Source organism: Patagioenas fasciata, chromosome 4 (genome assembly GCF_037038585.1).
Source record: "Patagioenas fasciata isolate bPatFas1 chromosome 4, bPatFas1.hap1, whole genome shotgun sequence".
In the NCBI taxonomy this organism is placed as follows: domain Eukaryota; kingdom Metazoa; phylum Chordata; class Aves; order Columbiformes; family Columbidae; genus Patagioenas; species Patagioenas fasciata.
Window position 1 is genome coordinate 42,001,679 of NC_092523.1, and position 13,756 is coordinate 42,015,434.

At 35.5% G+C, this 13,756-nt stretch overlaps 1 protein-coding gene across 2 annotated transcripts in view; it reads left to right on the forward strand.

The window, feature by feature from the left end:
• SPOCK3 (SPARC (osteonectin), cwcv and kazal like domains proteoglycan 3) overlaps nucleotides 1-13,756 on the forward strand; it is a 191,400-nt gene that overhangs the window by 125,136 nt on the left and 52,508 nt on the right. For both annotated transcript variants that reach the window (XM_065837650.2, XM_065837651.2), the window contains exon 6: nucleotides 7,788-7,902. In XM_065837650.2, the coding sequence (XP_065693722.1) occupies nucleotides 7,788-7,902 (115 nt within the window). The remainder of the gene's footprint in view (nucleotides 1-7,787; nucleotides 7,903-13,756) is intronic.

A 13,756-nucleotide genomic window follows, 5' to 3' on the forward strand; every position in this document is an offset into this window, starting at 1 on the left:
TCTCACTGGTTAGTACGAGAATCATTATCCATGACTGCAGTTGATGCTAATATTTAAAAAACAAACAAACAAACAAAAAAGCACAAATAAACACAACAAAACCCACAAAAACACAACCAAAAACTACACCCCCAAAAACCAAACCAAAAAAAACACAAACCCCAAACAAATAAACACACCAAAAACACCACCCACCAAAACACTACAAACGAAAAACTATGAACTTTTTCCCTGTATGGAAGTATATGTTCAACTTCAGTATTTGTAGTGTAGGAACTAGTCATTATCAGGTGAAACCGAGTTTAACTGTTCATCAGTGTATTTTTTCTTAGAATTAGATAGAATCATAGAATCATTTTGGTTGGAAGTGAGCCTCAGGATCATCGAGTCCAACCTTAACCTAACCTAACTCTAGCACTAAACCATGTCCCTAAGAACCTCATCTAAACGCCTTTTGAACACCTCCAGGTATGGTGACTCCAGCACTTCCCCGGGCAGCCTGTTCCAGTGCCTGACAACCCTTTCTGTGAAGAATTTTTTCTTAATATCCAGTCTGAACCTTCCCTGACACTACTTGAAGCCACATGCCCTGTTCAATTCTAAATGCACAAAAAAAGTCATGGGCTTCTACAGAGCTCTCATTATTGAGAAAAGGTACAATTAAAGGTGACTTTTACCTTTCAAAGATGAAACACTTTTTACACTTGTGTATTAGTTATTGCTTAGCTAAAAAAGTAATTTGCTGAGCGCTCAGCATTTAATGTGATGGTGCTGTAGAAAGCATTTCTGTAAGTGTCATATACCTCAGCACATGAACATTTCTGGAAGACTTTCACATTGAATTAACACTTCATCAGGTACTGCAAAGTTGTGTTTATGTGGTAGAAAACGTGTGTCGATGTATATTCGGTTTTTCAGCATTAGGACTTGAAGCACATAATGGACACAGTATGTGTTGGAGATGTAGGTGAATGCCCTAGCAGCTAACCTCTGCTGACTTCTGTACTGTAGGGGTGGACCAGCTCTGCTTCCTGCTGTCCAGTGTGTATAAGGGGAAAGAAAGGAGGAATTGGAGGGAGTATCTGCAGATGGCACCTGAAGGCACTAGTGCATAAGCGTTTGTTCTTTACTTGCCAGAGAAATTACATGTGTCCTCATTAGCTTTAGTTGGTTTGTTTAAAAGCTGCTAGATATTCCTGGCAAGACACTACTACTGTGGAAAAATATGTTATCTTGCCATTGAAGTAGTAGCATGCTCAAAAAGGAACTGAATTAAGTCTGTGAGAAAAAGCAAATTGAGGAAATGCTGGGAAATGCTGGAGTTAATGCTGCGTAAGCCCTGTTTGTCTTTTCTGGTAGACATATAATGCAGTCTTAATTCTGTTGCTGTTTCTTCCACAAGGCTCTTCACTCAGCATGCAGAATTGACATAACTCTCTTGTATCTAATCGGTAATTTTTTTCTATGCACTGATCACCACAGTTGTATGTCTTCTATTATACAGTGGCCACACAGTTAAACTAAGTTCTTTGTATGCTTTAGTATATCTTTATTCCCTGTAAATTTTGAGACATCTGCAAATAATAACTAATTTACAGTCTCACACATAGTCTCTCTGTGTGATTATGTGTGTTGTTTTACAAATAGAAGATGGTTCTGCAGATATATGGAAACAAAAAAAAATTTTTGAGATTTAAATGTCCAATTAGAGGCTTTTTTTTTTGTTTCATATAGCAAAGCATTTACATGTTCAATTCTCTTTTGTTTTAGTTTATCTAAAAATATTCAGCATGTTCCCGAATCATATCTCATGTTTTCAAGAGCTCAGAAGAGCACAGATACACTCAGTACCAAACAGAATTTTGCTGAAGTAAGTTATTTAAGATCCATGGACCAGCATAAGCATTATTTTCCTTTTCTTTCATGCAGTCTCCCAAGTTCATTTGTTACACATATTTCAATTTATCCAGCAAACAAATAAGATTTATGCAAGCAATAGTCTCTTGACACTGGTTCATTCCCAGAGCAGGTCTATCATGTACTTTCTCACTGAATAAGTGTGATGCCATCTGGTTCAACCATTTTCTCAAAGCAAGATAAACTACACAGGTGTCATTCCTGACAGATATATCAAATCCTTGTTGTAAAGAAAATGATTAAGATTCAATAAACTTCTCCAACATTTTTTTTTAGTACTTCACTGCCCTTATTATTAGAAAGTATTCCTAGTATTTAAGCTGAAACTTTTCTGCAGCAATTAAAGCAAATTATTTCTTGTAACATTTGTCATGGTATTCTTTTCAGGTATCTTTCAGATACCTTTTATCTATTTGACAGAAGTTACGCAAATCAAGACTGAATATCCTCAGTCCTTGAGCTTCTTTCTCAATCACTCTATTTTCTAGGCCTCTGACCATTCCTTTTACTCTTCTTTTTTTTAGACTTTTCCTGATTAATACCTGTCTTATTTGAAACCTTGTCACAAAACTGGTCAGGATGCTCTATTTTAAGTGCTGCCAGAGCTGCGTAGAATTATTTTACATATTTTGTAGGTTGAAGTCGTGTTTATATATCCTGATATGGTAATGTTTTTAAACACCACTGAATTGTTCATAACGATCACTAGATTTTTATTTTTCCTTTGGAATGGATATCTAGGAAGTTGTTCCATAGCTTGTACTTTAAAAGTTATTATTATGTCTACCTGAGAGTAGAACATAGCAGTTTACTGTACCGTAGTACATTATATTTTTAACCTATTCCAATAATATGAATATTTTTATTATATTCCTATCTTGTAAAGTTATTTCAGTCTCTTCCATATTTAATTGGGTATCTTTTATTTCATCTTTCAAGCCGTTAATGAAAAGACAGAATAGTTCAAGGGTCGTGACTTACCCTTGCAAAGGTACACTCAGTGCAGTCTTCTGTTTTAATGGTGAACTGTTGATTACTGCACTCTGATGATCACTTTCAACTAGTTTTATACTGATCCTATAATATGATTGCAGAAATAGCAGACTTCCCAGTACGACTTACTACATCGCAATTCAAAAGTGTGTCAAGTCTTGGTAAAATCAAGGTACTTGCAATCTAATGTACCTCCGTTTTCTAGAATTTCTTTCATAGATTGAAACTAGATCTATAATGATTTGCCTGATAAAACCCTATAGCATGGTCCATGTTCTTTATTCTTCTAGGTGTCCAGAAATCAAACTTAAAAGCTGTTTTTTCTATAATTGGTGAGATCATATTTTCCTTCCTTTTTCTTCATATTTTCATTTATTTTGACTCTAATAGTACATTTTCTGTCATTCATAATTTCTTAATGGCTGTAAATTTGCTTAGTTTAGGTGTTCAAGAATGTAAATATCAAATTCAACTAATTTTAAAGCTAGACTGTATAAATATTCTCCAAATGTTGTTTCACTCAACACAGAAATTTTTACTTCTGTATGTGTGACATTCATGCTGGCATATTACTCCTTTCTGTAGAGGTTTCCTGTGTATTTGAAATAATTTAAAAAGTTTCCCACGTCACAGGTTTTATCAGTGTCTTCCTCGTATATGCATACTATTATTCACACTTGAAAAATTAGGTTAGTGGAGTTTCTAAAAGTAAAAACGTATATATTGAAAGGTATGATATTTACCTGGAACTTTTTTTACAAATACAAGGGAAGTCAGGATTGTTTGGGACTTCATGTAGTAAATCATAGAATCATTTTGGATGGAAAAGTCCCTCAAGATCATCAAGTCCAACCATTAACCGAATTCCAGCACTAAAGAACCTCGTCTGTATATCTTTTAAACACCTTCAGGGATGGTGACTCCACCACTTCCCTGGGCAACCTGTTCCAGTGCCTGACAACCCTTTCCATATAGAAATTTTTCCTCATACCCGATTTGAACGGTGCAACTTGAGGCCATTTCCTCTTGTTCTATCGCTTGTTACTTGGGAAAAGAGACCAACACCCTCCACGCTGCAACCTCCTTTCAGGTAGTTGTAGACAGCTATAAGGTCTCCCCTCAGCCTCCTTTTCTTCAGGCTAAACAGCCCCAGTTGCCTGAACCACTTCTCATAAGACTTGTTCATATCATGAAGTGTCTTGTCCTTGTATTCATACCAATCAAATGCACAAAAAAAATAATAGTGGGGTTTTTTCGTTGTATTTTCACTTTTTTTGCCATGGAAAAGTAGGTTAGTTTTTTTCCATTTAGGGGCAAAACTAGGCTCTTTAAATATATAGTTTACGGAGATCCAGTTGGCAGCGTTTGACAGGTAGCTGCTTGGGAATAGAAGGTGGCAGAGCTTAGTGAAACATATTACTGACATTTAATCTTTCCAATTCTGTAATAGGAGTTCTAAGAGCAGAGCTTGTGTATATCAAAATAACATACACTGTAGTAGTTGTTCCAGAAATATAACTATTCTCATCTTTACTGTAATAGCAGTAGAGCTTAAAGATGGCATTTCTTTGATCTTTTTCCCACAGATTTTAATTGCTTGTGTCTACTTCAGTAAACAACTACTTTGGGCAAATGTTGAAGAATGTTGAGTCCATTTAAGACTGAACAGGTTTTCAAACAGGCATAATATGGACAAAAACATGGCATTTTTCTATGAAACACTTGACAGTGCAGAAATGAGAAATTTTTCATCCGGAATTATATTGCCAAGAGACCTCCTGGCATGGTACATATTCTTTGTATTGAAATTATTTTTTTAAGCACTGTGCAGCATATTTCTCTGAAGTCAGAAATAACTGTTCTTCTGTCTTGAAACAAAATGTGTGAAAATTCAAACAGTTAAGTATCCTTAAAATCAAACATACAAATGGGACATAGTGAAACTGTAGAAACATGTAGAAAACTGATATGCTAAGAGGAAAGAGGAATCAAGATCAGAAGATAATAAGCTAGATAGATTCAGAATAGTATTTTTTAATGTGTATAAGGGATTTTGATGAAAGTAGCACAAGCACTTAACAGTTTATAAAACCGATATAAAGAAGGAATATTGTGAAATCCAGCAGATTAGTTTCTTGAAAATTTCATGTTACATTTCCCCCACATAGAAAAGTCACTAATGAAGCCAAATGAATTTGAATTATTTTATTGCTATTCATAACATAATAGCTCATGTATTTTTCTGCTGTTTATTCACATATCTTCCCCACAAAATGAGTTATTTCATCACTAAGTCTCCTTTGTTCCACTACTTCTCATTGTGTCCTCATATTCTGTATGCCACAGTTTTCTTTTTCTGTGGAGATTTTCAGATACGTTGCTTGCTTTTTTACCAGTTTGAGAGTAATGTTGAGGGAAATCTGATCCAGCTTTTTTAAGCTGAGCTGGCTTTGCAATATCCTGGCGTATTGTTTATTTGGGGAACAAGGGTGGGTTTCAACTGTAGTTATGTTCCTGATGTCATTAGCTACTGATACGAAACAGTCAGAACAGCCCATTGATTCCTTTCTAACTTAAGCAAGCACCATAATTTTGCTTTGCTTCTGGAGACAAGGAATCTATCTCTTTTGCTTGCCTGTCCATAAAATTAGTGAAGTGAGTGTAAAATTCCAGCATACCTGAGAATGGGAATTCTGATTTGGAAATGTTGATCTTGCACTCACTCAGGTATTAGTGCCTGTGGCAGGTGTCAGACATTAAGTTTTTCTTAACATTTAAAAAGGAAATGTTATTTGCAAGGCCTGAGTAGACAACTTTAAAGAAAAATAAAAAGACTAAATTCACAATTCATTATGTTAGCTGGAGCAGCTTTGAAGTGTTTACTGGTTTCTTCAGCAACATCCAAGTAAACAAATTAGAACCACTGGAGTCTGTAAAATATAATCTCTCAAGGAAAAGATTAAAGAAATCTTAAAAAAAAAAAACCAAAACAAAACAACAACTTTGTTTTGCACTCCTTGTCTTCGGATTCTCAGTAAACCAAACCTGAAACAAGTTTTATATGTCCAGTTTTAAATGGTGGTCTCATTAAGTTCAGTCAACAGTAGGAATAATCAAGGCCTAAAGCATAGCTATTTTTAGGTTTGACTCCTTAAGCTACTAAGATTGAAGAATAACAATTCTCAGATCTTAAAAAAGGGAAGCTATCTCTTTTCAACAGAACCTCATATTAAATTTGGTTATGATCAATTCTACTAAGTCTTCAGAGTGTTTCAAGTATTAAAATATAAATTAGGTCGTACACTGTCTGGAAAGAAGTCTGATAGGCCTCACAGTTAATGCAAGCACTCCCCTGTACAGCCAGGATGATAGTGCAGGGAAACAAATGGTATTCACTTGTTTCATAGTCAACATAGGCACAGCTGATTGCTTGGCTTCAATTTTATGGTTCTTTATGAGACACTGGTGCTATTTGTGTAGCTTTCAATTGGAGCAGATCTGTTCTTTTTTTTGTTGAAATTGAACGATTCTTTTAGCCTCATTGTCTGTTAACCATGCCTATTTGGCAAAAGGTAGCACATTCAGAACTGAATTATAATGGTGTTTTTATGTAAATAAACAAAATTTGAGGTATTCTTTTCTGTCTCTTCTAATATCTCTCCTTTTTGCTGTTGGCAGTGGTGCAAAATGGTATTATTTCAAGAGAGTGTTGCAGTTAAGCTTGTGCTGGGCAAAGAACTGCATGATAATGTGACAGGATTAGAAGTCTGAATGAAAGGTTGATAAAGTTCTGTGAATTCACAGTGCTTATATCTGCATACTAGTAGAAACCTCAAGTGCAGCCTTCCAGGAGGCTCCTTTATTCTACAGTGCTCCCACCCCTTACTAATATTTAGGAGAAACTTCAACTATAGGGTTTACCAGAAATCCTCATAATCGTATATTAAACTGAAGTTAGATACCCAAACAAAAGATGAGTCAGGGAATGTAAGTCCCAAATTCTGGTGAGATTGTTCTTCCGATGTTGTGATGTATATAAAACACTTCATGTTTTTATTTGTTACTTGAACTGATTTTCTGACTCCTACACTTCTGTATCCCTTACTCGACTAATGAGACTTTCCGTCCTTTGTTCGAGGATGAAGTATTGTCAATAACCACCTTCCTCTATTTCTTTCAGTTTCTGAAAAAAATCTTTAGCTTTTCAGTAAGAGTGACAATGTTTACAATGATGGTATTTTCTATGTATGTTGTCTTTAAATATGTTATATGTTTATATGCTTGAAACAATAATTCCATTTCCTGGTTAGATGTAGTTAATTTTTGTGTGGTTTCTGAATTGGAATAGGAGCTGTAAGTATACAGATCAGAACCACTCAAATTAATCTTGTTTCTATATCGAGAAAGACTATCATTGTGCAGAGTTGCATCAGACACAATTTCTTATTGCTTTTTACTAGGATACTGTCACGTTAAACACAGAAATTAAGTGATAAATTCTATAATAATTTGATGTTAATTGCTTCCTATCAATAATTAATATTGTTGCCTTGTTTATTTGCTCAAATATTATAAATAAAACCAATGTAGTCTACTTCCATGTAGTATGCATGTTCAAATCAGTCTAACACCACAAGTGCATTCATGCTTGAATTGAGCCTGCAACTGTAACCAGGTTAGGAAACAAAAACTTTATACTGTTATCTAATCTAATTCTTAGTACAAAGGTAGCTTATGCTGCAGAAATTTTTTTCCTAGCACTTATGTCTGCAAAGATTTAAGCACTTCATGAAAAATTGCTTTGAATTACTTGAAGAGCTATAATTTTTGCTATAAAAGGTGTTTATATTAATGAGAGTAATTCTCTCTCCTTACAGTGCAAATTAGACTATCAAGCCTGTGTCTCAGGAAAACAAATCTCAGTGAAATGCGAAGGACGTTGCCCTTGCCCTTCTGACAAATCCACAAGTGCAGGCAGAAATGATAGGAGAGGTGAGTGATGGTAATTTGCATGATACTTCTAACAGCTCATTTCTAGAAGGAAATAAGATTTTGCTTACAGAAGAATACAGTAGTCACAAACACTGATTATTGTTGAACGAAACCAGCTTTATTTTATTCAAAGTTGTTTTCTTTGCTGTGGGTTTTGAGATTGTGCCTACAGTAAAATACGATTGTATTTTTCAAATTCAGCTGTTGTAGCATGAGTTATTGTTCTTTTTTTACCCTTTATTACTCCTCAAGATGCTTGTGGCTGTACTGAAGACAAAGAAAAGTTTATTCTTTACTCCTCAGTACTTTCAATTGAATATTGAAGAAAATGAAGTGTGATAGAAAATGAGGAAACTTAAAAGTCCTTGCTACTGCAAGCAGTTGCACTTAAACTACAGAGCTGTTAGTAAAGGCTGTCATATAAACGTGTTCTTTGTTTGAAAAATGTTTGATAGGAATAAATCAGTTTCCTTTTGGACATGTATGAAATTAGGCTGCTGGAAAATGCAATTGCTTAGCCATTGATGTGACTGGAGAAAAAAAAAAAATGTGGCTAAGCTTATTTGTATTTCAGTGAATCCCAGGTGACTTTTGTTGTTTAACAAACAAAACAGGATACCATCTTTGCTTCTGAACAGAAAGCCGTAATAGCATGAGGTTTTAGCCCACCATGGACCTGAATTTGCCAGAAACAGCTTGACTGGAGGTCTGCATTTCTGTGTTTCATTAGACTGATCTCAGATATATTTTTTTTTTCTTTCCGTATGGTTACATATTTTATGAACCAGCTAAAATCTTTATGCACAGATATCCTGTATCATCTTTGGAAATACACCAAAATTAGCTTTGACTTTTTGTTTGTTTGTTTGTCTTTTCATGTAGCGACCTCAAAGATGAAAGAAACCATCACTAAATTCCTAGATTATGTTAATGTTGGTATTTCATTATGGTTTGTCACACTATTCCAAATTTTTTGTGCAAGAGAAACTTATCATTTCCATGATAATCTGTAGCTACTGCAATTTATTTTTCTAGCTTGAAAAAAAATGAATTAATGTTCTTTTAACTATTAATAGATGACCACTGCAGACATTGAGCTGTGTGCAGGCATACAAGTCAATTAAAAAACTGCTCTGAAACACTCTTTAGGTCACTTTTTGGTCTCTGGCAATATCATTGATTGTGTAATTACATATTAATTGAATCTGTGTAATTAAATATTCCCTGTGCTATAACTGCCCTGCAAAATGATACAGCCTTGAGGTTTTTTTAAAGCATTAATTTACAATTTCATGTAGTAACTGTAAATAAATAGATACATCTGTTATCTGCTCATAGTGCCAGCCTGAAAGAAAAACATGGGAAGACCCAGCTTTATATGGTTAATACGTCTTCAGTGAGGGACATAGTGTAGCATTAATGCAGTTGCAGTTTTCACTAGCAACAATTTTTGCATCGCCAGCATAGATGTGTGGTTATTTGCTTAACAGTGGGCATGAAGTGAAATTAAGATAACAAGCCAGAAATATCTCTTTTTGAGTAGCAGGCTTGCCATTCTCCAGTGTGAGTTTTTGAATATGGTATCATCATTGCTTCAGTTTTTAACAAAATCAGCATTTTCTCTGCTGGAAGGTGTTTCACCTGGTACAGTTGTTTTTGTCTATGAGTTTGTTCTTTCAAGCACATTCTGGTTTTGGTACTCTTGCGCTTAAATACTGAAAACAATCTATAGACAAATTTTATTGGCTTCAACAAAATAGAATTGGTTTTAATTAGGAATTAATTCTTCTTGAAGATTTATACTGCCTAGGGCTTGAGATTACTTGTGCTTAGTTATGTAAAAGGGAAGGAAAAAAAGATCTTATATGAGTATGGGAATTAACACTAATCCTGTCCTGACAGATTGTCAGGGCAAGCAAAATACAGGTTTTTTCCAGCTGCTACGTTTTACTGCAACATTGAAATTTGAGTATCATTTTTTTACAATGCCAAAGGCTAGGAGACATGAGAAATATGAAAGTAAGCTGAGTGTCATTACTTTTAGCCATTATTGTAACAGAATACAAAATTTGCTATAACTTTTGTTATAAGAACTTCTGTCGTAAGAATACATTCTTTTTCTCTTTAAATGGAACTCCATTAAATGTTCTGAGCTGTATACACGCGTCAGTTGCTTAGAAATTCGGCAAAGTAAGATTAGTGCTCCAGTTTCAGCAATAATAGAAGTCAGGGTTTCCTAAAATGCATCCCCTAAAATGATTTTTCATTTTTTCAAACTGACAAATTTACTGAATTTTTGGTGCATCTAGCAAGCAAAGTATGCCTATGAACTTTCCCCAAATAGTTGTGGTGTGGAACCTGATATTCCTTTAGGAAGCAAAATTAAACCACTATTCAGAAAAACAGATTTGCCTCTTAAAATGTATGTGGACCTAATCATAAAGTCATAGGAAGCTTAGTTGGAAGTGACTCTGAAGTTTATCTAATCCATCTCTCTGAATGTGTGAGGCAGGTGCAAGCGTTCTGTTTTTTGTGAAACCTGACTCATTTTGGTGATACATTCAGTAACATTGAGCCTAAGCGATGTGCCGGGGCTGTTAGCTTGAATGCAAAAATGAAAGGCCTAAGAACTTCGTCTAGAACTAGGTATATAAGTTAGTAACAAAACAAAGACGCAAAAAAGAAAACAATAAAATAAAGGTCTATCTTTGTCTTTTTTTTGTTTGTTTTGTTTTTAGTTTAGAGAAAGCTATGGGTATCATAAACTATCATAAAATGGTGCTCCAGCAATTTTTAAAAAGAAATAAAATAAAAAATAAAATAAAAATATAAAAAAGAAAAATAAAATAAAAACAAACTTAGTGTACTGCCATAAAAGAGAGGGAAAATCTGAAGAGCACTTGAGGCAGTGCTAGACGGAAGGATCACACAAAAATAAATGAAGAGGGGCAGTATGGAAGAGAGGGAGGGCTTAGGGAGTAGTGTACAAGCAGAATGAGGAAAAAAAGGTAAAAAAGCATGAATGGGAGGCACCAATACTACAGAGATGTTAATTAAAGGATAAGTGAGGAAACACTTACAGGACCATATCTTATTTTCCAGGTGTAGTCGTTGTCCCACGTCCTATTTTCAACCTAAACTCCTTTTCAAATATGTGCCAGCATTTGGAGCATCCTGTTCATACTGGCTTGCACAGTTGTCAATGCAGGGATTTCACTGAGCTGGAATCTGCAGGTCTTTATTTTCTTAAGCTTTTCTGAGTCTTTTTTTCCAGTGGTTATGTGGAACCAGAAACTACGAAGGCTTCTGTGCAATGCATATTTTACAAGACTAGGGAGACGTCTGTCTCCTTGGCAATGTCTGGGTACCATTTTTCGCTCCAAACACAGTAGTAGTAGTAATGATCCTTTTGCTCAGAGACATGCTGAGCCTTGTCCTTCGCCTGCTGTAGAGGACCATGTTTGTGATAGTCCTGTTCTTCAGTCTGATGGATAAGAGCAAATATGCATGATGTAAAGTATAGTCTTACCAACTGTGTCACTGGGGTAAGGACATAAGACCAGTCAGTGGAGCAAATGCAGAAGTTACACTCGTTTTTAAGAATGTACAAAGTCCTGTTAATCTCTAACACTTACCTCTGTACACCTTATCTGCTTTCCCTTCTGACAATTCAGATCACCTATCCACCCATCCCCAACTGCCCAAAAAACAAGCACCAGATCAATCCGTTTTCTGCCTCTCTTTTGGGTGTGAAGCATGCTTAGCTTCCGTATTCAGATATCTAAATGAATAAGAACTTGTAGACTCCCCTTCTGCAATTAAGTTTGGCCTATTCTGTAACTATCACAGGCAAGACAGAGTAAACAAGAACCTGTAGTGCGTCTGGATACTGGGATTTAAGAACTGGTGAGATTACAGCCTTTGCTCAGCTTGATTTCATCTCTCAATCTCTCACCCTCCCACCCAGCACTACCTTCACTAGATTTCAGCTTACCTTCCAAGCAGGGAGGTGACTGCTGACCTGATACAGTCAGGAGGAAAATCATGTTGGTTTCTTCTCTGCAGCTCCATGCAGTGTACCAGTGGTACTGGTTCTGATCCCTGGGAGTCCCCCAGCATTATTCTCAGTGCATCTCACTGGTCTCTAGGATCTTTCCTCACTGCCAGCATTTTTCTACCAGCCAGCATCTTAACTGTCTTCTTTCAGGGACCCCTTCTTCTTTCTGGGAAGCCATTCGTCTTCCACGATCCATCCTTTCAGTTCCTGCCACCCCCACCACCCCTGCCCCCATTTTTCCAATCTGAATAGTTGATGTGCAGAGACACAATGTTTGATCAGCCCCTTAATCATTAGTCTGTCCCATGTTGATTTATTTAATGGAGGATTCAGAAAATGCCACTTCTGTTTTATCAAAATTTACACCACTCCATAGGAACTGCAACTAGCAAGTAGCAGCCTTATGCTTAAGGGTTCATAAGTTCAATTTTAGATACTCACAGACTTACCTGCTGCTGCCTAGGGCTCACATTTTAAACACTTTTTTTCACCTACTGCAATAGCACGTTTATTTGAACTTCTGTTGCATTTATTCATCAACCTACATCTGCTCTTTCAGTAATTTTAAAGTGTATTACAAAGCTTTTGGCAGTTGACTTTTGACTTTATTTAAATAGTTTTTCCTTTCAGCCAACTTGAGATTAAAATATTAACAGCAAAATTTCTTCAGGAAAAATTAGGTGACTTAGTAATAGAGCAGTAGAGGTGAAGATGATAAGACTCTTCTATCTGAATGTTTTCTTGTCTCATTAGCAGATTTTCATTTTACCAAATGTGTTTCCTTAAGGAAGTGTGGGGTTTAGAACAAAAATAATTTTATTGAGTGCTCTTCTGTCATTTGGCACTTTTTCTTAATTTTAACTTATTCTTGTTTTCAGCTGCAGCTTTTTCAAATCAATAAATAAAAGTAAATTTTATTACAATTTAATTTCCAGTTTTCTAGTCTAGTACTGATTTGTGTTTGATTTGTACTGAATTGATTTGCAGCCTATGAATAGATGCTCAAATGAACAATTCTGTGTAACATAAGTACATATTATCAACATTCCTCAAAAAAAATAAAAACGTAAGTTTTTAAATCTGGTTGAAAGAGTGGGGTTGTGGAAGAGTTCTTTTGTAATTTCAATAGTTAATAATGGGTGGAGAACAAAAACAAAAAGCTCAGCTAACTGTAGTCATGACTGAACTTTCTGCCTCACAATAATGTTTTTATTTTGCAGGTTACTATATTCAAAATACTTTTCTCAGGTACATGGCCTTCTTTTGATGTTAATGAACATCATTAATGACCCTTGCAATTGCATAACAAACCTGGTGATACGTTGGCATGATCCCAGAAGCATTGTATTTGCTTTTTTGTTTGTGGTGTTGTTTTTGCTATCTTGAATTTTTAACAAAATGCAAAATCTCTCTCTCTTTAGCAGCATACTCATATTCTCAAATAAGTGTTTACGGTCCATTTACTGAACATGACATATTGACTTGAAACATGTTACAAGTATATGTTGAAATGGTCCTCATTCAGAAGACAGCAGTTGTTGCTTCATTCCTTGCATTATATGTGGATGAAATTAAAAAGTTAGGATGAAAAACTTTATCTGGTCATCTGAGGAGGACTTTATGGGTAGCATAGGAAGCTGCTATAAATGCCATGCTCTTTGAGTCTAAGCTTTTGCCAGAAGGAAGTGAAAAGGCAACATTGCATGCTGCAAGTATTTTCAGTTAGCATCCCTAAAAGACTTTGATCACAGAACATAGCTGCTTTCTCAGCTCCATCCTATTTTGCACCGAATACTG